This window comes from Trachypithecus francoisi, unplaced genomic scaffold (assembly GCF_009764315.1).
Source record: "Trachypithecus francoisi isolate TF-2019V2 unplaced genomic scaffold, Tfra_2.0 Lachesis_group8, whole genome shotgun sequence".
Taxonomy (NCBI): domain Eukaryota; kingdom Metazoa; phylum Chordata; class Mammalia; order Primates; family Cercopithecidae; genus Trachypithecus; species Trachypithecus francoisi.
In genome coordinates, this window is record NW_022681473.1 from 8,828,992 (window position 1) to 8,851,445 (window position 22,454).

Below are 22,454 nucleotides of genomic sequence, written 5' to 3' on the forward strand. Positions count from 1 at the left end.
ATGCAACATGTGTGCATCTGAGATGTGGAACTCGGGGAGAAAAATAAGTCCATGGAGCACCTTCTGGGGCCAGAGGAACCAGAAGTTGTCTCAAGTGACAGCAGTGGGCTTGGTGATCAGGAACAGAGGGCAGTGGGTTCACTTTGCCCTGGTTCCCTGGGATTGGAAAGCAGCTCTAGCTCCTGGCCAAGTCCTGCCTTCTTCGGCATGTGAACCAGCTCTGCCTGCCCTCCTGTGATCCACACTGCCCCACAGTTGAGCCCACGACACCACATCTGCCTTGCTGATGTGACCTAAGGACTTGAGGAACTCAGACGTGGGCTGCAGGGAAGGGTGTCCAGTGAGGGCAGGCATCTCCTTCCTGGTTCTCAGCTCTGGGACCCTCAGACCAGGACACACTGTATCTCCATGGCCTCTCGACCCAGCTGGAGTGAAGCGGGAGCAGAAGAGTTCAGTGTTGTTTTGAATGCTTACTGGATGCAGGGCCTGTGCTAGGTCAGGGGATGGAGACTGAGGGGAGACATGGCCCTGCCCTCAGAAAGTGTCTGTTGTGGTTTAATTGGTGAGTTGAGGAAGAGGGGAAAGAGGAAGAAGCCCAGGAGAACAGCACATTTAAAACCACAGCACTTTGGGAGGCCAAGGCAGGAGGATCACCTGAGGGCAGGAGTTCAAGACCAGCCTGGGGAACATAGTGAGACCCCATCTGTAAAAAAACCCAAAAATCAGCCAGGTGTGGTGGCACACATCTGCGGTCCTAGTCATTCAGGAGCCTGAGGTGGGAGGATCGCTGAAGCCCAGGAGTTCAAGATCACAGTGAGCTCTGATAGTGCCATCCTGCCCCTGTACTCCAGCCTGGACAACAGCGAGACTCTGTCTCCAAAAAAATAAATAAAACCACAGAAGAGGGTCAGTGGCTCCATGAGAGCAAGGAACTGGAGGGGGAACACCCTGGGCAGGCGCGGGGAGACCGCAGGCAGCTTGGCCCTCAGGTCTTTGATGCATGAGCAAAGTCATTGGGGCTGCTCAGAGAAAGAGAACCTAGAATCCTGGCATGCTGGCAAAAGGGCAGAGTCTTACTGTCACCCAGGCTGGAGTGCACTGGCGCGATCTCGGTTGCAACCTCCACCTCCCAGGTTCAAGCAATTCTCCTGTCTCATTCACCCAAGTAGCTGGGACTGCAGGCACACGCCACTATGCCTGGCTAATTTTTGTATTTTATCGGAGATAGGGTTTCATCACATTGGTCAGGTTGGTCTCGAACTCCTGACCTCAGGCTGCCAGTCATTTTGGCAATACTTACAAAAATTAACACCGTAAGAATCATGAGTGCCATCAAACGAACTCTCTTTTGTGCCCCATTAGAGGAGGTATTCATCCTGCCCTCCATTAATAAACTAAACTATTTTAAGATTAAAAAAAAAAAAAAAAACCACAGAAGATGAGAGCATTGCTTTAAGAACTATGAAATGCTATAAGCAAGAAAAGTCTTGCTGTGTGGGGGGCACTGGGCCAGGCCCTTTCCCCGTTTCCTGTGTCATTCTCATGCCTCCTGAGAGTGGAAATAAGTATTAGCAGTTGCCATTTACGTGCCAGCCACTTTTTACAGTGCTTTAATCCTTAGAACTCACTAAAAGGTGAGTATCGTATCTCTGTTTTATGTCAAAGACTGACACCGGGGAGTCTCTGTGGTGGTGGTGGGGAGGCTAGAACCCAGGTCTAGCCAAGGAGGGTCACTGGGGGAGAGTCCGGGAGGCTGTTGGTGGGGAAGGAAAGGCATTCCAGGTAGTGGGAACTGCACGAGCATGGTTAGGACCCCAGGAAAGACCCTACTGTGTCAGAGCACAGCAGGTGGGTGGCACCGCGGGGGAGGCCTTGAACCCCAGGATGACAGATATGGGGCAGGTGTGTCAGACAGTAAGAACATTTTGGAGGTTGTGAGCTAGAGATTCACAAGATGATGCCATGCGTGGGTAGGCTTCCTTCAGGAAGGCCCTAGGGAAGTGGGAATGAGGGTCTTGAACTGGGGTGAGGCAGTGAGATTGAAAAAGAGAATGAGACCCATTCTGAAGTGAGGGAGGCGGTGGCTTCCAGCCTTTAGAGCCGAGAGGCTTCGACATCAGTTAGCCCGACTGCTGTCCTACTTTGGCAAACAGGAATAGACCCCAAGGCCCACAGAAGGGGCTGCTTAACATCGCTCGGGGAGATCATGTAACCGCCCACTGGGTTCACCTTACCCTCTGCCTAGACAGAACCCATCTGTCAAGACAAGGGAATTGCAATAAGGAGAATTTAATTCATGCAGAGCTGGCTGTACGAGAGACTGGAGTTTTATTGTTACTCCAATCAGTCTCCCTGAGAATTCCAGGATGGAGTTTTTAAGGATAATTTGGTGGGTAGGGGCTGGTGAGTTGGAAGCATTGATTGGTTAGGTCTCAGATGAAATCATAGGGAGTTGAAGCTGTCCTCTTGTGCTGAGTCAGGTCCTGGGTGGGGGCCACAAGACCAGATGAGCCAGTTTATGGATCTGAGTGGTGCCCGCTGATCCATCAAGTGCAGGATCTGCAAACTATCTCAGGCCCTGATCTGAGCTTTTACAATAGTGATGTTATTCCCAGGAGCAATTTGGGGAGGGTCAGAATCTTGCAGTCTCCAGCTGAGTGACTCTTAAACCGTAATTTCTTTTTTTTTTTTTTTTTTTTTTTTTGAGGCGGAGTCTCGCTCTGTCTCCCGGACTGGAGTGCAGTGGCCGGATCTCAGCTCACTGCAAGCTCCGCCTCCCGGGTTTACGCCATTCTCCTGCCTCAGCCTCCCGAGTAGCTGGGACTACAGGCGCCCGCCACCTCGCCCAGCTAGTTTTTGTATTTTTAGTAGAGACGGGGTTTCACCGTGTTAGCCAGGATGGTCTCGATCTCCTGACCTCGTGATCCGCCCGTCTCGGCCTCCCAAAGTGCTGGGATTACAGGCTTGAGCCACCGCGCCCGGCCTAAACCGTAATTTCTAATCTTGTGGCTAATTTGTTAGCCCTACAAAGGCGGTCTAGTCCCCAGGCAGGAACAGGTTTTGTTTTGGGAAAGGGCTGTTATCATCTTTGTTTCAAAGTGAAACTATTAACTGAGTTCCTCCCAGTTAGTTCGGCCTATGGCCAGGAGTGAAAAAGGACAGCTTGGAGGTTAGAAGCAAGGTGGAGTCAGTCAGGTCAGGTCTCTTTCACTGTAATAAATGCATCGGTTATAGTTTCCCCCACCCCGAGACAGAGTCTCTCTGTGTTGTCCAGGCTGGAGTGCAGTGGCGTGATCTTGGCTCACTGCAACCGCCGCCTCTCGGGTTCAAGCGATTCTTCTGCGTCAGCCTCCCAAGTAGCTGGGACTACAGGCGCCTGCCACCACACCTGGCTAATTTTAGTGAGACGGGGTTTCACTATGTTAGTCAGGCTGGTCTCGAACTCCTGACCTCAGGTGATCCGTCTGCCTCAGCCTCCCAAAGTGCTGGGATTACAGGCGTGAGCCACTGCCCCTGAGCCACTGCACCTGGCCTGTATCAGTTATACTTTCTGCAAAGGCATTTTCAGGAATAAGAAGCAGAACCAGGACTGCAGCCCAAGCCACCACGAGAGGCCAGTCTTTGGGGATGGTCTTTCAGGACGATATTTGCGGGTGGCCCAAGGAGCCCCAGGCAGTTCCAGAGGGAGGAGGTGGGAGGTCCTGTTTCCAGAATCTGTCCAACCACGAGAAAGCAGCAGGGGTGGCTGGGTTCTGCCTTGGCCACAATGAGAGGAGAAATGTGAGCAGGACTGGGCCTTGGGCGTCTCCCATAGGAGACTAGGAGCTGCAGGGAGAGCTGGAGGGGATGATGCAGGTGTCACTGGGCCTTGATGTTCCCCAGGGCCGTTTGGTGGTGAGAAGAGGGAACTGGAGCCCCAAGCCTGCCGCTGATGCTGCTCGCTGACATTTCCGTTCATTCAGTCACTCAGGATTTATTGAGCACCCACCCCGTGCCACCCACTATGAACAGAACACCCAGAGATCCCTGCCCAGACAGACAAGTTCTTCCCATCACATGTTGGGGTGATAACTGTGATGGAGAAAGAGAGGAAGAGCCAGCGGTGCCTCCGGCTGGGGAGGCGGGGCAGACCTCACCGAGGTGGTGACATTTGAGCCCCAGCCGAAGGGGTGCCAGGGCAAGAGTGCCCAGGAAGAGGAAAGAGCCTGGAGGCAGAAGGCTGACTGAAGAAGAATCTGGAGGCTCGGGTGGCTGCAGCAGAGAAAGCAAGGGGGTGGGTGGCAGGACGTGAGGTCAGAGGAGAATGGGCGGCACCCTGTGGCTCACTGATCCTTGAAAGGGTTTTGGTTTGGACTGAGCAGAACAGGGCCATTGCAGATCAACACGCACTTTAAATGATCAAAACCCCCATCTTTCCCCTGGGAAGGAGGAGGCCAAGGCAGGCTGTGTTTCTGACTGACACGGGGGAGTCGGGGAAGTCGTAAACAACCCTGGAGAGAACAGCCAGGCCTGGTGAGTCACTCCTGGGAGTGGCTCCTCCACCCTGCCACGCAGCCGGCAACTGCGGGCTGGGCCTACCCGCTGGTGGCCATGCTCCCTCCGCACCTGGCCTCTCTCTGTGGCATGGGGGCGGCCGTGCCCCTTGGTGGCGATGAATGGGAGTGGAGCTGGGCTGGCTGGGCAGGCAGGGGCTTGCCTCTTGCTGACTAAGGCAACCCTGGAGGGGCCCGACCATGGGGCAGGGACCCAGTTACCATCTCCAGAGCCAGGATCATTGGCCGGGCTGGGGAATCAGGGCCCCTGTGGTCCTGGGACGCCTGGCCCGTGAGACTGTACTCTGCACGACTCCTCCAGGTGGCTAGGGTCACCGGAACTGGCTCGCTCCCCTCTGCCAGTTGCTGGAGGTCTGGGCACCAGGCCACATCTCACCTTCCTGCCAGGGTTAAACATTAGTGGGAGATTATCAGCGTGGGCCAGGGGAGGGAGAGGGGGAAATTCAACTCTGTCTCCTTTGCTGGAGCCGCCAGTTTCTGCAGGCCCAGACAATGCCGGTGGAAGAGTTTGTGGCTGGCTGGATCTCTGGTGAGACATTTTTCTTCCTTCTGTCACATCACACCCAATGGTAGGTCACTCCCTGAGGAAGGTGGGTGACATGGGAGGAGTGGAAACCAAAGTCTGAGTTCCGGCCTGGCAGGAGGATCACTTGAGCCCAGGAGTTTGAGACCAGTCTGGGCAACATAGGGAGGCCCCTGTCTCTACAAAAAATCAAAAAACAGGCCGGGTGCGGTGGCTCAAGCCTGTAATCCCAGCACTTTGGGAGGCCGAGGCGGGCGGATCCTGAGGTCAGGAGATCGAGACCATCCTGGCGAACACGGTGAAACCCCGTCTCTACTAAAAAAATACAAAAAACTAGCCGGGCGAGTTGGCGGGCGCCTGTAGTCCCAGCTACTCGGGAGGCTGAGGCAGGAGAATGGCGTGAACCCGGGAGGCGGAGCTTGCAGTGAGCTGAGATCCGGCCACTGCACTTCAGCATGGGCGACAGCGCGAGACTCCGTCTCAAAAAAAAAAAAAAAAAATTCAAAAAACAAATTAGCTGAGCATGGTGGCTCACACCTGTAGTCCCAGCTACTCAGGAGGATTGCTTGAGCTCAGGAGTTCAAGGCTGCAGTGAGCTATGACTGCACCACTGCACTCCAGCCTGGGTGACAGAATGAGACCCTGCTACAAAAAAAAAAAAAAAAAAGGCAGGCCATGGTGACTCACATCTGTAATCCCAGCACTTTGGGAGGCTGAGGCAGGAGGATCACTTGGGGTCAGGAGTTTGAGACCAGCCTGGGCAACACAGGAAGACCCTGTCTGTCTAAGAAATGAGAGGCTGGGCCCTGTGGCTCATGCCTGTAATCCCAGCACTCTGGGAGGCCGAGGTGGGTGGATCATGAGGTCAGGAGCTCGAGACCAGCCTGGCCGACATGGTGAAACCCCCAACTCTACTAAAAATGCAAAAATTATAGCCAGGTGCAATGGTGGGCGCCTGTAATCCCACCTACTCGGGAAGCTGAGGCAGGAGAATCGCTTAAACCTGGGAGGTAGAGGTTTGCAGTGAGCTGAGATCACACCACTGCACTCTAGCCTGGGCAACAGAGTGAGACTCCGTCTCAAAGAAAAAAAAAGAAATAAGAAAAAAATTAGCCAGGCTTGGTGGCACAGGCCTGTGGTCCCAACTACTCCAGAGGCTGAGGTGGGAGGAGCTCTTGAGCCCAGGAGGTTGAAGCTACAATGAGCCAGGATCATACCACTGTACTTCAGCCTGGATAACAAAGCAAGTCCCTGTCTTTAAAAAAAAAAAGTCTGGGTTCCCTGGAGCACCCCAGAGCCAGCTGTCCCCAGTCCTCCAGGGATTGGCCGATGGGGAGAAGAGAAGGTGCAGGTGGGAGGTGCTGCCTCTGCCTTCCAAGGTCACTCTGCCTGACACCTGCAGAGGGCGGGAGAGCCAGGTGAGCACCCTATACCTTGAGCCCTGCTCTCCAGACCCACCCTGTGGAGCTCACAAAGGAAGCTCACCTTTGGCCTCACCTGCTGTCCTGAGCCCCCTCCGGGCCTCTGCCCTACCTGGCTGTGAGCCACAGTCCGGGGCCCTGAGGCCTGTTGTGCTGTGGTCCCAGCCCAGGTTCTGGGTGGCATTCCTCTTAGGAGAAAGAGAGGGACGTTCTGAACCTGCCTCCTGGGAGTGTGACCTCCCCTAAGCTCCAGAACCAGCCTCCGCTGTGGAGGGCAGGGCTAGCAGTGGGCAGGTGGAGGGGAGGGGAGAAGCTCCTCCACAGGTGCCCGGGCATGACCCCCATCAGGGCCCTGCAGTTTTGCGTGGCCAGCTGGCAGCAGGGCCTGCTCTGGATCCTGGCGACAACATTATGAGTTGAAGAAAAAAAAGAGTAAAGCTCTCGGAGAGGCAGGGACCTGGGTGATTCGCCCAGAGTCCCACGTCTCATAGGCAGTGGGATACCTGGGTATGGGCTCCAGAGAGGACACATACATCTTTGGCTGGCTCTTCCCTCCTGGGTGTGCATCCTCAGGTGGGGCCTGGGGTCTTACTCCCTTGTCCCAGTGCCTTCCTGGCCCAGTGCCTGTGTGGAGGGGGTGTCGGGGCAGCTGGAGTCTCTAGAGCTTGGCAGGAAGGTGGCTGCACGTGTCTAAGACAGCACTGCTCTCCTTCCTCCTTTCTGAACCCCTCTTTCCTCTTGGCACAGACTTGCTTCCTGGGCCTGGCACGAGGGCCCTCACTCATAGCACCTTCTTGTCACCACAGGAGCTCTGGGCTTGGTCCTGGGACACCCCTTTGACACTGTAAAGGTGAGTTTAGGAGAGGCAGCAGAGGAATGGAAGATCTCACCTAACCCAAACGTCAGGGTGCCCTGCGATCAGGCCTGGCTAATCTTGCCTTTCCTGCCTCTCCTGCTGGCTGGCATCCTGCTTGAGGGGGCAGAGGGAAAGGTTGGCCCACCTGCCCATTCCGCCACACCACCTGCCCTGTTCTCCCACCCAGGTGCGACTGCAGACCCAGACCACCTACCGGGGCATCGTTGATTGCATGGTCAAGATTTACCGCCACGAGTCCGTGAGTGAACCACTCCTTTGGGGTCCTCCCACTTTGGGGGAGGCATCTGGGGCCATTGGTACCAGCTTCCTGCTCCAGCAGGGTTCTGCCCCTGGAGGAGAGAAGACCATGTCTGGGATCCTTGGGGGCCCTGGGTGGTAGCCTGGCACCCCAATGGCTCAGCTTCAGCCTGTCCCCACCTGTCCCCACCTCCCTGTGGCAGGACTTGGGAGCAGTTTCCAGCGAGAGGCTGCCTTCCCAGGGCTGGAGGGAACAAAAGGGAGGCCCCACGGTGCCTACTCCAGTGCCGCTGTGTCTCTCTGCAGCTCCTGGGCTTCTTCAAGGGAATGAGCTTCCCCATTGCCAGCATAGCTGTGGTCAACTCTGTCCTGTTTGGGGTCTATAGCAACACCCTGCTGGTGCTGACGGCCACCTCCCACCAGGAACGGCGGGCCCAGCCACCCAGCTACACGCACATCTTCCTAGCAGGCTGCACCGGGGGGTTCCTGCAGGTGAGGGGGCAGCGGGTGGGCACACACAAGTGTCATAGGGATGGTTATGTCGATCCGTCCTCTCCCGTCCTGCTCTGGTGACCCACAGCCATGGAGGCACAGGCCTCCTGGAGGGGAACAAGAGGCCTGTGCTGTGGCTTTCCAGGCTGCAGGCCTTTGGGGGAGCGCTGTGGGGAACGGAAGAGGCAAAAGGCAGACAGAGCTGGTGGGCAGTATCAAGAGAGTGCTGGGAGAAGCAGCCTGGGCCACTCGCTCCAGCTGACGGGGCTTGCCCTCCTCCAGAGGGGTCTGCCAGACTCAGAGCTGTGGGGAGCCCACTCCCCAAGGAGACCTTTGACCCTGGAGAACTGCCAGCCCCCCGCAGAGCTGTGAGCCCAGCCCCTCTGGCCAGGTCCTGATGAGATCCTGACACTGCCCCGGCCCGCCGGCTCTACCCTTTGCCTGCAGCGCTTGAGTGGCCATGACCTGGGAGCCTCACCTGAGGCCCCGGCCCAGCAGGACATTGACCATTAAGTCACTGCCGTCATTTGGGCTTTAGGCTTTAGAGGGGCAGATGAAGGGAAGAGGGACCAGCTGCCGCCAGTGGGAGCCGGTGCTGACAGGCGCCTGTGAACATAAGCAGGCACAGGGTGCACCCGGTACCCACTCACAGCCCCGCCGCCAGCCAGGGTCGCCCTCTCCTGGGCGGCTGCCCCCAGTTCCCTGTCACACTTCATGGGGCAGAGAGCAAGGACAAAGGACAAAGTCAGGCTGCTCCTTCAAATGAATTAATGATTAATGAGACCCCCGGAGGCCCTGGCTTTTCTTCTGCCCCTTCTTGTGCGAGGTGTCACCTATAGGTTTCCTGAGCCCCGCGAGCCACATCCCACAAACACAAGGAAGAGAACCGAGGCCCTCAGCTAAGTGGACAGGCCCAGCTTCTCAGTCACCCTGCCCCCTCCAGCTCTTTGGAAAGCAGAAGTGGGGACTGTGAGGGCCGCTGATGGAGCCTGGGTTTACAGTCAAACCTGTGGCTTCCGTTTAACAGAGTCTTAGAGGAAAAATGTGTTTTCGTGTGGAGTGGGAAGAAGAGGCAGGGATTGACAGCCTCTGACAGGCACAGATGTTGCCCTGGGCTTGGCCAAAGCTGACCTTCTGAAATAGCATCTGACATTCCACCACCCCCGTGGGGCTGTCTGTCACCTGGCATCAGCCTCGCCCTGTCCTCACCCCCAGGAGCTCAGGGCTCAGAACACCACCCGAAGCCCTGAGCTCAGCCCTGCCAGTACGCTCTGGAGGGTGGCACAAGGCCCCATCTCCCAAGGGATGGTCCCCAACCTACGACCCTTCCTACCAGGGCCAAAGTAAACAAGCAAAGACTTGGCCTGCCAAACCCTAAGGACCAGCACCGAAGGTGACCGCCAGCCCCCATCGCCATCAGCCATCTCCAGGGCTGAGGAACTGAGCCCATGAACCTGTCACAAAACAAACGAGCAAAAAACACATAAGTCCCTCCTAGATAGGCTAGCCTCAACATGGACTCTGACTCTCACCTGGACTCCAAAAGCCATCTTGACCTAGTGGCATCTCTGACCCAAACCTTAACTGCCCCCATCACTCTCTACATCCCCCCAGCACTGACCCTCACCAGGACCCCAGCTCCAATTCCATCCCAAATCTGTGTAGTGTCTGCTTCCGCCGATGCTAAGAGCACTAGCACCTGCCAAGTCGCCCCATTACCCACCTTCCCACACTCAGAAGCCGCTTTGGTGGAATGCTAATGGGAGGGAGTCTTGCCTCTCCAGAGGCAGGAAGGGCTGGCCCCGTGCCCCCCGGGCCTCTGAGAAGTGGGTGCAGGAGAACAACACTCGCAAGGGGACCTCCTTCACCCTGGGAGAGGGTGGCCTCTTTGCTATTTCACAGTCACAGGCTGAATCCTTCACTTGCCCCTGCTTACTGTACAAATATGCTCACTGCCGGCTTTAGGGAGGCCAGAAACCAACCTGCTCCTGCAAAAAGAATCCAGGCTTGTTCTGAGTGCCTGGTGCAGGCCAGGCAAGTTGGTCACTGTTGCATGAGGAGGGGGCAGTGCCTCTCGCTCTTGGGCCTGATGCCAAGGGAGGTGGCCTGTCCCCATCGCATGCAGACATCCTGGCCATCCCAGCCACACATGCACGTGAGAGGCTGGGCACTGGCAGGGTTCCTGAGGGACTGGATGATGCGGTCCTCTGCTTGCATCCTTCCTCTTGTGAATGTAAGGAGCCAGTTCCCAGCTCAAAGCCCCACCCGGGGCCTTCATGTTTCGTCCCCAACAGGCCTACTGTCTGGCTCCTTTTGACCTCATCAAAGTCCGGCTACAAAACCAGACAGAGCCAATGGCCCAGCCGGGTAGCCCCCCACCTCAGTACCGGGGGCCCGTGCACTGTGCAGCCTCCATCTTCCGGGAGGAGGGGTACCGGGGGCTGTTCCGAGGAGCCTGGGCTCTGATGCTGAGGGACACCCCCACGATGGGAATCTACTTCATCACCTATGAAGGGCTCTGTCGCCAGTACACACCAGAAGGCCAGAATCCCGGTAAGTAAAGTGGCGTGAGAGGACGGGGGACAGAGGTGTGTGTAGCAGGCAGGGTCCAGCGGGGACTGGAGAGGAGATTAGGGTCTGGGGAGGATGCTGTGTTCTTGGTCTGACCCCTGCTCTGGGCTCCCTCTGCCCCAGGTTCAGCCACAGTGCTGGTGGCAGGGGGCTTTGCAGGCATTGCTTCCTGGGTGGCAGCCACGCCCTTAGACGTGATCAAGTCCCGGATGCAGATGGATGGGCTGAGACGCAGAGTATACCAAGGGGTGCTGGACTGCATGGTGAGCAGTGTCCGGCAGGAAGGACTGGGGGTCTTCTTCCGGGGGGTCACCATCAACAGTGCCCGCGCCTTTCCCGTCAATGCTGTCACCTTCCTCAGCTACGAATATCTCCTCCGCTGGTGGGGATGAGCCCTGTGGCGATGCCAGTAGCTCCCCATCAGGCCCACGGCCCGGAAGCCAGTTTGAGATTGGAGGCCAGGTTGAAAATCTGCAGCTTACAAATCAGTGCAAGAGGCTCAGCCCTTCCTAACCAAGGCACCTCCCACCCGAGCAGATCTAGGCTGGGCAGATGCCTGCAGGAGCCGGAAGCCAGGGGGCCTGGGCAGCCTCCCTGTGTAGCTGGCCTTGACTCCTTTGCCTCCCATGTCTGTGAAACAGGGACCATGAGGCACAAGTGAGCTGGCAACATCCCAGCCCCTGTCCTGTGCCTTCACCTCTTTTTTTTTCTTATTTTGAGATGGAGTCTTGATCTGTCTCCCAGGCTAGAGTGTGGTGGAGCGATCTCGGCTCACTGCAGCCTCCGCCTTTCCACCTACCAGGTTCAAGCAATTCTCCTGCCTCAGCCTCCCGAGTAGCTGGGACTATAGGCGGGCGCCACCACGCCCAGCTAATTTTTTGTATTTTTAGTAGAGACAGCGTTTCACCATGTTAGCCAGGATGGTCTCAATCTCCTGACCTTGAGATCCGCCCACCTCGGCCTCCCAAAGTGCTGGGATTACAGGTGTGAGCCACCATGTCCAGCCGCCTTCACCTCTTAAGGAGATCTGAGACTCTGCTTCTGAGAGTCCCCGCTGCCTTCCACCTCCCTGCCTTTCAAAGCTCTCTCCCCTATGACGCAGGATAACCCTATGTCTCCTCCGGCCAGAATCCTTCAATGGCTCTCATCACCTTCAGGAAAAGCCCAAACTCCTTCCACCTTCCAGGTTCCTCCCTCCCCACGAGGCTTTGTTCTCCTGGGGTTGCTTCCTGGACCCTGAACAAGCTGTGCTCTCATTGCCTGGGCTTGGCCAGCAGTGCCCGGCAGGGTGACTCCACCATTCCCTGGGCTGGCCCCACTCTCCTCCCACACCCAGGCTGAACCTGGTCCCCTGGTCCTTCCTTGACTCGCCTCCCCACCTGAGGCTGACTTTGGGGTTCCCAGACACCCCACCCGCACACCTGCCTTGGTCACAGCACTTGCCTGCGCTTCTTCAGAGTCGCTAATTTGCTTCTCCGCTTCCCCACTGGACTATGAGCTCCCTGAGGTCAGGGATTGCGCTTTGGATGGTTTCCAGCCTGAGCTTCGTGCTTGGACAGACGTGTGCAATAAATGCTCATTAAATGTTGCGACTGTACTCCTGACCTGTCTCTCCCACGCCAGCCGCCACACCTGCTTTCTTGGCCTTGCCACACAGCCTTCTGTTGAACCTCCCAGCCCCCATCTGCCTGCTCAGACCCATCGCAAGGTCACCTGCAGTGGAGGATGCTGGGAGCTGGGGGTCTGTCTGCTTTGGCCACTCCCAGCTGATGGCACTTGTTTTCTTTTTCTTTTTTTCTTTATTCTTTCTTTCTTTTTTATTTTTTTTTTTGAGACGGAGTCTCGCTCTGTCGCCCAGGCTGGAGTGCAGTGGCCGGATCTCAGCTCACTGCAAGCTCCGCCTCCCGGGTTTACGCCATTCTCCTGCCTCAGCCTCCCGAGTAGCTGGGACTACAGGCGCCCGCCACCTCGCCCGGCTAGATTTTTGTATTTTTTAGTAGAGACGGGGTTTTACCGGGTGAGCCAGGATGGTCTCGATCTCCTGACCTTGTGATCTGCCCGTCTCGGCCTCCCAGAGTGCTGGGATTACAGGCTTGAGCCACCGCGCCCGGACTATTCTTTCTTTTTTTTTTTTTTTTTTTTTTGAGGCGGAGTCTCGCTCTGTCGCCCGGACTGGAGTGCAGTGGCCAGATCTCAGCTCACTGCAAGCTCCGCCTCCCAGGTTTATGCCATTCTCCTGCCTCAGCCTCCCGAGTAGCTGGGACTACAGGTGCCCGCCACCTTGCCCGGCTAGTTTTTGTATTTTTTAGTAGAGACGGGGTTTCACCGTGTTAGCCAGGATGGTCTCAATCTCCTGACCTCGTGATCCGCCCGTCTCGGCCTCCCAAAGTGCTGGGATTACAGGCTTGAGCCACCGCGCCCGGCCTATTCTTTCTTTTTTTAGATACAGGTCTCACTCTGTTACCCAGGCTGGAGTGCAGTGGTGCCATCATAGCTCACTGCGACCTTGAACTCCTGGGCTCAAGCGATCTTCCCACCCTAGTCTTCTAAGTAGCTGGGGCTACAGATGTGTGCCACTGTGCCTGGCTAATTTTTTATTTTTATTGTTTGTAGAGAGGAGGTCTCACTATGTTGCCCAGGCTGTCTTGAACTCCTGAGCACAGACAGCCCTCCCACCCTGGCCTCCCAAAGAGCTGGGGTTACCGGTGCGAGCCACTGCCATTTTCTTTACCCATCTCAGTTGCTCAGTGGGAATTAAAAATTGGCTGAGAGCGTTCTTTGAACTGACAACAAAATTGAGCATCAAGGGCCATTTGTACCCACTAATGTCCCTATCTGGTCTGAGACCAACGTGAGTGCACCTCATGGTGACCTGAATTCCTGCCATGTACTGGTGCCTTCCTGTAGAAACAATCACAGTGTAATGATCACAGCTGACAGAGAGGCAGCCTCGGCTCAGAGACAGTTTGCAGCTTGTCCTAGGCCACACCACGGGTAAGTCATACGATGTGCTTGGATGCCTCTGAGCTTCCCGCCCCAGCGTCCAGTTACTTAGCTATGCTGCTCCACCTGCGCACATGGGGGTCTTCCATGAGTCGCCTAAGTTCAACTGCCCCCACACTACGCTGGGCTAGGCCCGCCGGGACCATGCTCCATCACGTGCTCGTCAGAGCTCTCCTTCACCAGATCCTGTGCTGGCCTCCAGCCATCTGTAGCTAGTTTTTGTATTTTTAGCAGAGACAGGGGTTTCACCATGTTGGCCAGGCTGGCCTCGAACTCCTGGCCTCATGTGATCCACCCACCTTGGTCTCCCAAAGTGCTGGGATTACAGACCTGAGCCACCGCGCCCAGCTTTCCTCTGTGATCCCTTCCGAGTGGACAATCTCTGAGCCCACCCAGCAGCACCACAGTGCCAGGGACTCCAGGCTGGACACTGCAGCGACGGTACAGCAGGAGTCAGAACACCACTGGGCAGTCGGAGACTTGAAGGAAGCAAACAGGACGCACGAGGAGGAGGAGGAGGAGGTGGACTCCTATAAACAGTGCAGGAAGTAGGCAGGAGGGCAGGTAAGAGTGGTCCTCTGTCGTTTGCTATTTCTCATCAAATTACTAGTTAGCGGGAATTCCCATTTGGGCACTCCTCTTTCTGAGAGAGAGCTGTTCTCCTCTGTCCTTTGCCTATTAAACCTCTGCTCCTAAACTCAAAAAAAAAAAAAAAAAAAAAACAGTTAGCAAGGGAATAAAATGAAAAACATCTATTTTTTGGCTTTAGTTAAATGGGCTCCCATTCTCCCTCTCTGGTTCTATCCAGAGGCATCTCCTAAAGAGCCTGGAGTGCCCCTCCTCTAAACTCCACCTTTACAGCCCGAGAGAGTGGCCAGACTTGGGTGGGACCAAGGAGTTCCAGGCCTAGGTTCTTTCCGCCAACCCATAGCAAAGGCTACTCGCTGGGCTGGGAGAACAGTCCTGGAGTGAGTTGAGGGTTTAGTATGGCGTGATTAGTGAGCGAATAACTCACCCCTCCTGCACGGAGGCCCCAGGAGGAGATGCCACTACTGGAGGGGAGGGCAGAAAGACAAAGATGGGGCAGGAAGGGACCAGAGAGATTCTAAAAATCTAGATGTTGGCTGGGTGGTGGCTCTCGTCTATAATCCCAGCACTTTGGGAGGCCAAGGCATGCAGATCACCTGAGGTCAGCAGTTCGAGACCAGCCTGGCCAATATGGTGAAACCCCATCTCTACTGAAAATACAAAAATTAGGCCGGGCGCGGTGGCTCAAGCCTGTAATCCCAGCACTTTGGGAGGCCGAGACGGGCGGATCACGAGGTCAGGAGATCGAGACCATCCTGGCTAACATGGTGAAACCCCGTCTCTACTAAAAATACAAAAAACTAGCCGGGTGACGTGGCGGGCGCCTGTAGTCCCAGCTACTCGGGAGGCTGAGGCAGGAGAATGGCGTGAACTCGGGAGGCGGAGCTTGCAGTGAGCCGAGATCCGGCCACTGCACTCCAGCCTGGGCGGCAGAGCGAGACTCCGTCTCAAAAAAAAAAAAAAAAAAAAAAAGAAAATACAAAAAATTAGCCAGGTGTGGTGGCACATGCCTGTAATCCCAGCTACTAAGGAGGCTGAGGCAGGAGAATCACTTGAACCCGGGTGGTGGAGGTTGAACTGAGCCAAGATCACCCCACTGCACTCCAGCCTAGGTGACAGAGAGAGACTCCATCTCAAAAAAAAACCCCACGAAATCTAGCCGGGCGTGGTGGCTCATGCCTGTAATCCCAGCACTTTGGGAGGCTGAAGTGGGCAGATCAGGAGGTCAGGAAATCGAGACCATCCTGGCTAACATAGTGAAAACACCATCTCTACTAAAAATACAAAAAATTAGGCCGGGCGCAGTGGCTCAAGCCTGTAATCCCAGCACTTTGGGAGGCCGAGACGGGCGGATCACGAGGTCAGGAGATCGAGACCATCCTGGCTAACACGGTGAAACCCCGTCTCTACTAAAAAATACAAAAAACTAGCTAGGCGACGTGGCGGGTGCCTGTAGTCCCAGCTACTCGGGAGGCTGAGGCAGGAGAATGGCGTAAACCTGGGAGGCGGAGCTTGCAGTGAGCTGAGATCCGGCCACTGCACTCCAGCCTGGGCGACAGAGCCAGACTCCGTCTCAAAAAAAAGAAAAAAAAATAAAAAATAAAAAATTAGCCCGGCGTGGTGGCGGGCGCCTGTAGTACCATCTACTCAGGAGGCTGAGGCAGGAGAATTGCCCAAAACAGAGAGGCAGAGGTTGCAGTGAGCTGAGACCGCACCATTGCACTCCAGGCTGGGTTACAGAGCGAGACTTCGTCTCAAAAAAAAAAAACAAAAAAAAAAAACAAACTAGATGTTTTTAATCAGCAGGGTCTCATAAGATGCATGTGAAATTGCTTAAGGATTTAACAGGTGGTATATGAGGTTGCTGTTATTTTTGAGAACTCTTTTAGACAGAAGAAATCCCTAAGAACTAGGAGATAGTCTGTGAACATGCTTTGAGGTTACAAAGGAGGTGGTGTCTGTCGGTCACTTGCAAAGAGCTGATAACTTGAGCAAACATCTTAAACAAAGTCCCACTGGACTCCTGTTGTCCAGCGTCATACTTTTTTTTTTTTTTTTTTTGAGACGGAGTCTCGCTCTGTCGCCCGGGCTGGAGTGCAGTGGCCGGATCTCAGCTCACTGCAAGCTTCGCCTCCCGGGTTTACGCCATTCTCCTGCCTCAGCCTCCCGAGTAGCTGGGACTACAGGCACCCTCCACTTGGCCTGGCTAGTCTTTTTTTTTTTTGTATTTTTAGTAGAGACGGGGTTTCACCGTGTTAGCCAGGATGGTCTCGATCTCCTGACCTCGTGATCCACCCGTCTCGGCCTCCCAAAGTGCTGGGATTACAGGCTTGAGCCACCGCGCCCGGCCTAACTTTTATTTATATTTTATTTTATTATTGTTATTTTTTTTGGAGACGGAGTTTCACTCTTGTTGCCCAGTCTGGAATGCAATGGTGCGATCTTGGCCCACCGCAACCTCCACCTCCCGGGTTTAAGTGATTCTCCTGTCTCAGCCTCCGGAGTAGCTGGGATTACAGGTATGTGCACCATACCTGGCTCATTTTGTATTTTTAGTAGAGACAGGGTTTCTTCGTGTTGGTCAGGCTGGTCTCAAACCCCTGTCCTCAGGTGATCCACCTGCCTTGGCCTCCCAAAGTGCCGGGATTACAGGCATGGGCCACTGCATTCAGTCTAATTATTATTATTTATTTATTTATTTATTTTTGGTAGAGATGGGGTTTCACCATATAGGCCAGGCTGGTCTCAAACTCCTGACCTTGTGATCCACCTACCTCGGCTTCCCAAAGTGCTGGGATTACAGACGTGAGCCACTGCGTCCAGTCTAATTTTATTTATTTATTATTTTTGGTAGAGATGGGGTTTCACCATATAGCCAGGCTGGTCTCAAACTCCTGACCTTGTGATCCACCTACCTCGGCTTCCCAAAGTGCTGGGATTACAGACGTGAGCCACTGCGTCCAGTCTAATTTTATTTATTTATTTATTTTTGAGACAGTTTTGCTCTGTCGCCCAGGCTGGAGCGCAGTGGCATGATCTCGGCTCATGCAACCTCCACCTCCCTGGTTCAATAGATTCTCCTGCCTCAGCCTCCTCAGTAGCTGGGATTACAGGCGCTCGCCACCACACCTGGCAAATTTTTTGTGTTTTCAGTAGAGACGGGGTTTCACCATGTTGACCAGGATGATCTCGAACTCCTGACCTCAGGTGATCCACCTGCCTCGGGCTCCCAGAGTGCTGGGATTACGGGCATGAGCCATTGCGCCCAGCCTAATTTTTAATTTTTTTTTGTAAAAATGCGGTCTCATTATGTTGCCCAGGCTATTTTTGAACTCCTGGGCTCGAGCTATCCTCTTGCCTCGGCCTCCCACAGTGCTGAGATTGCAGGCATGAGCCACTGTGCCCGGCTGCACGTGCCCTCTGCCTGCCTGTGTGCCTCCCACCCAGCCTTCAGCTGTCAGTTCAACCACACTTCCTTAGGGAAACCTTGATCACATTCCTTTGACTTATGCCTGTTGTTTGGAATCCCCTGGGGAATTTGTGAAAATACAGATTGCTGGGTCCCACCCTGGAGTTTCTGATTCAGTAGGCTTGGGGCGGGTCCAAGATTTGCCTTCCACTATGTTAGAGATAGGGTCTCACTGTGTTGCCCAGATGCTGCTGATACTGCTGCTGAGAGCAACGCCGTGAGAACCACTGGCCCGTGTCCTCACACTGTCCCCCTTTCATCAGTCTATAATGACACACTCTCATTCGTGTAACCCTTGGGTTATATCTGTCTCTCCTCTCAACTGTGAGGTCAGGGAAGCAAAGACCCCTGTGTTAGCTTTTGTCAAAATTCTAACTGGCATACAGAGGTGCTCAGTAAATATACAAAATTTATATTTTGTATAAATATGAAATATATTGTTGTTATATAACAACAATATAAATATAAAATATATTAACAATATATTAATATATATAACAACAATATAATATAAAATATATTATTGTTGGCTGGATGCCAACAACTGGGCTCATACCTGTGATCCCAGCACTTTGGGAGGCCGGGATGGGAGGATCACTTGAGCCTAGGGGTTTGAAACCAGCCTGGACAACATAGTGAGACCCCCCATCTCTGCAAAAATACAAAAAAATGGCCAGGCACAGTGGCTCATGCCTGTAATCCCAGCACTTTGGGAGGCCGAGGTGGGCAGATCACCTGAGGTTAGGAGTTTGAGAGCAGCCTGGCCAACAGAGTGAAACCCCGTCTCTACTGAAAATATAAAAATTAGCCAGGTATGGTGGTGCATGCCTGTAGTCCTAGCCACTTGGGAGGCTGAGGCAGGAAAATTGCTTGAACCTGGGAACTGGAGGTTGCAGTGAGTCAAGATAGCATCACTGCACTCCAGCCTGGGTGATGGAGTGAGACTCCACCTCAAAAACAAAGCAAAACAAAACAAAACAAAAAAACACCAAAAAATTAACCTGGGTATTGGTGGCATGCGCCTGTGGTCTCAGCTCCTCAGGAGGCTGAGATGGGAGGATCGCTTGTGCCTGGGAGGTTGAGGCTGCAGTGAGCCATGATGACGTCACTGCACTCCAGCCTGGGCAACAGAGCAAGACACTGTCTCAAAAATAAGTTATTGAACAAATGAGTGAATGAATAAATAAAAGGAAGCAAGCTGGTCTTCCCCACTTCCCCTGTGGCAGGCTGGTGCTCCAGAATTTGTGTAGTGCTCTCCTACTGGAAAGCAATTAGATTCCCTATCAGTGATAATAAACATAATTTTTAACTTTGGGAAGCTGAGGTGGAACAAGACTTAAAATAAATTTAAAAATGTGTAAGCAGGCCGGGCACGGTGGCTCACACCTGTAATCCCAGCACTTTGGGAGCCGGAGGCAGGCGGATCACAAGGACAGGAGATCGAGACCATCTTGGCTAACATGGTGAAACCCCATCTCTACTAAAAATACAAAAAATTAGCCAGGCGTGGTGGCGGGCGCCTGTAGTCCCAGTTACTGGGGAGGCTGAGGCAGGAGAATGGCGTGAACCCGGGAGGCAGAGCTTTCAGTGAGCTGAGAACGCACCACTGTACTCCAGCCTGAGCAGCAGAGTGAGACTCCCTCTCAAAAGAAAAAAAAAAAAAAGTGTAAGCAAAAACTCAGTTGTATGTAAGAAAAACCAATTCCCCCTGAGGAAGAGAAAGAGTTAAAGTCCTTTAAAAATTGACTGCCTGTTTTTCTGTGGCTAGTGAGCCTTATCTCTCCCTTTCCCAGGCATTGTGAACTCTGTTTCTCTAGCTGTGCAGCTGCAAGGTCACTAAACAGATCATCTCAAGTCATAAAACATGTTGTTCCTTGAAAAGGAAAAAATAATGTAATGCATGTCTTTTTTTTTTTTTTTTTTTTTTTGAGATGGAGTCTCGCTCTGTCGCCCGGGCTGGAGTGCAGTGGCCCGATCTCAGCTAACTGCAAGCTCCGCCTTCCGGGTTTACGCCATTCTCCTGCCTCAGCCTCCCGAGTAGCTGGGACTATAGGCGCCCGCCACGTCGCCCGTCTAGTTTTTTGTATTTTTTAGTAGAGACAGGGTTTCACAGTGTTAGCCAGGATGGTCTCGATCTCCTGACCTCGTGATCCGCCCGTCTCGGCCTCCCAAAGTGCTGGGATTACAGGCTTGAGCCACCGCGCCCGGCCTGTAATGCATGTCTTAATTAAATAACTGTCTTTGTTTCTCTCTTCTGTAATATGCTTCCCCCTGCACAAATCTCCCCCTGCCCCAGGAAATGCTTAAAAGGTAGCCAGACTCTTTTTTCGGGGCTCTTTGGAAAGTTCTTTGGATGTTAATCCGCTTGGGTCTGTGCACCTAAGTAATTAAATAATTCCTCCTCAACCTCTTGGTCTTTCTGATTCCTTAATTATCCCTCTGCAGAGGCAGGAGGATTGCTTAAGGCCAGGAGTTTGAGACTGCAGTGAGCCATGGTCTCGCGGCTGCACTCCAGCCTGGGTGACAGAATGAGACCCTATCTCAATAACAAACAAACAAACAAACAAACATAGTTTTAAAACCATTACTGCTGGGCGTGGTGGCTCATGCCTGTAATCCCAGCACTTTGGGAGGCCGAGGTGGGTGGATCACGAGGTCAGGAGATCGAGACCATACTGGTCAACATGGTGAAACTCCGTCTCTACTAAAAATACAAAAATTAGCTGGGTGTGGTGGCAGGCGCCTGTAATCCCAGCCATTCGGGAGGCTAAACCAGGAGAATGGCTTGAACCCAGGAGGCAGAGGTTACAGTGAGCCAAGATCATGCCACTGCACTCCAGCCTGGTGACAGAGGAAGACTCTGTCTCAAAACAAAAACAAAAACAAAACAAAACAAAACAAAACCATTGCTAACTTTGCAAAAAGTAAGGGAACTTCCCAAGGATCCCTTCAAAACAAGAAAGGGTGGAAATCAGGGTGCTGGAACTGGAGCCTGGCCAAATGTTGATGACTCCAAGACCTTGGAGGTTAAGGAACCGCGGGGAACAGATTAGACCTTGAGTCCACATAGGGTGGGGCAGCCGAAACCAAGGCTCATAGTAGATTCCTGTGGATCCTGGAAGGGGCTACCCATGCAGTGAAAGGTAGACCAGAAAACCTCCACCCACCAGTAAAGGGAATTGATCAACAAACTCTGCCCCTTTCCTTTGTGGTGGAAAAAATTTAGGAATACCTGGACCCATGAATTCAGAACCTGTGCCTGCTCCCTGTACTCCCTTCAGGTCTGGGATGCCTGCCTCTAGGAAACGAATGTATCATGCTAGTAGTGTCCCCTTGTGTCTAGTGGGAGTAACTACACATTTTTTTCTTTTTTTTCAGAGGAGTCTTGCTCTGTCACCCAGGCTGGAGTGCAGTGGCACGATCTTGGCTCACTGCAACCTCCGCCTCCCGAGTTCAAGCGATTCTCCTGCCTCAGCCTCCCAAGTGGCTGGGATTACAGGTGCCTGTCACCACGCCCGGCTAATTTTTATATTTTTTAGCAGAGGCAGAGTTTCACCATGTGGCTCAAGTTGGTCTCGAACTCCTGACCTCAGGTAATCCACCTGCCTCAGCCTCCCAAAGTGCTGGGATTACAGGCGTGAGCCACTGCACCCGGCAACTACACATTTTTCAAACAGAGCGCATCCTAAATCAGGATCTTCAGGTTTTTCTGAGATTAAGTCCAACTAATAAAAAATTCCCTTACACAACTCAATAGCAAAAAACAAATCACTCAATTAAAAAAATAAAATAAATAAATAGGCCAGTTGCGGTGGCTCACGCCTATAATCCCAGCACTTTGGGAGGCCAAGACGGGTGGATCACGAGGTCAGGAGATCGAGACCATCCTGGCTAACATGGTGAAACCCCGTCTCTACTGAAAATACAAAAAATTAGCTGGGTGTGACAGTGTGCACCTATAGTCCCAGCTGCTGGGGAGGCTGAGGCAGGAGAATGGCATGAACCCAGGAGGCGGAGCTTGCAGTGAGCTGAGGTTGTGCCACTGCACTCCAGCCTGGGTGACAGAGCGAGACTCCGTCTCAAAAAAAAATTAAAATAAAATAAAATAAAATAAAAAATGGGCGATTATGGGTGTAGTGGCTCATTCCCATAATCCCAGCACTTTGGGAGGCCGAGGTAGGCAGATCACCTGAGGTCAGGAGTTCAAGACCAGCCTGGCTAACATGGTGAAACCCCATTTCTACTAAAAATACAAAAAATTAGCTGGGCGTGGTGGTGCACACCTGTAATCCCAGCTACTCGGGAGGCTGAGGCAGGAGAATGTCTTAAACCCGAGAGGTGGAGGTTGCAGTGAGCTGAGATCGTACCATTGCACTCCAGCTTGGGCAACAAGAGCAAAACTCTGTCTCAAAAAAAAAAAAAAAAGGGCAAAGGACCTTCACAGACATGTTTTCAAAGAAGACATACAAATGGCCAACAAATTTACAAAAAGGTGAGCAACATCACCAATCATCAGAGAAATGGAAATCAGAGCCACAATATCACCTGCCATCGGCCTAGAAAAGATAGGCTGGGTGCGGTGGCTCACGTCTGCAATCTCAGCACTTTGGGAGGCTGAGGCAGGTGGATCACAAGGTCAGGAGATTGAGACCATCCTGGTTAACATGGTGAAACCCCGTCTCTATTAACAATACAGAAAAAAAAAGATTAGCTGGTCATG

The 22,454-nt window shown here is 53.5% G+C and overlaps 1 protein-coding gene across 12 annotated transcripts; it reads left to right on the plus strand.

The window, feature by feature from the left end:
- Positions 1-4,176: 4,176 nt before the first annotated feature.
- SLC25A45 (solute carrier family 25 member 45) lies at positions 4,177-12,263 on the plus strand. 12 transcript variants are annotated; one of them, XM_033205623.1, is made up of 7 exons: positions 4,189-4,512; positions 5,021-5,082; positions 7,304-7,347; positions 7,541-7,612; positions 7,918-8,103; positions 10,398-10,656; positions 10,798-12,263. In XM_033205623.1, exons 2-7 carry the CDS (start codon positions 5,046-5,048, stop codon positions 11,064-11,066), a joined length of 867 nt encoding a protein of 288 aa, XP_033061514.1. In that variant the 5' UTR covers positions 4,189-4,512; positions 5,021-5,045; the 3' UTR covers positions 11,067-12,263. The 12 variants fall into 12 exon arrangements, with proteins under 12 accessions (XP_033061525.1, XP_033061514.1, XP_033061513.1 ...); XM_033205622.1 differs by having other exon boundaries at positions 4,190-4,512; positions 5,028-5,082; XM_033205624.1 differs by having other exon boundaries at positions 4,208-4,512; positions 5,028-5,082; positions 7,245-7,347.
- The last annotated feature ends 10,191 nt before the right edge of the window (positions 12,264-22,454 follow it).

Coding starts and splice junctions, on each gene's coding strand:
- SLC25A45 (XM_033205623.1), top strand. CDS start 5,046: ATGCCGGTGGAAGAGTTTGTGGCTGGCTGGATCTCTG. Junction 7,613..7,917: donor AGATTTACCGCCACGAGTCC/GTGAGTGAACCA, acceptor GTCTCTCTGCAG/CTCCTGGGCTTCTTCAAGGG. Junction 10,657..10,797: donor ACCAGAAGGCCAGAATCCCG/GTAAGTAAAGTG, acceptor CCTCTGCCCCAG/GTTCAGCCACAGTGCTGGTG.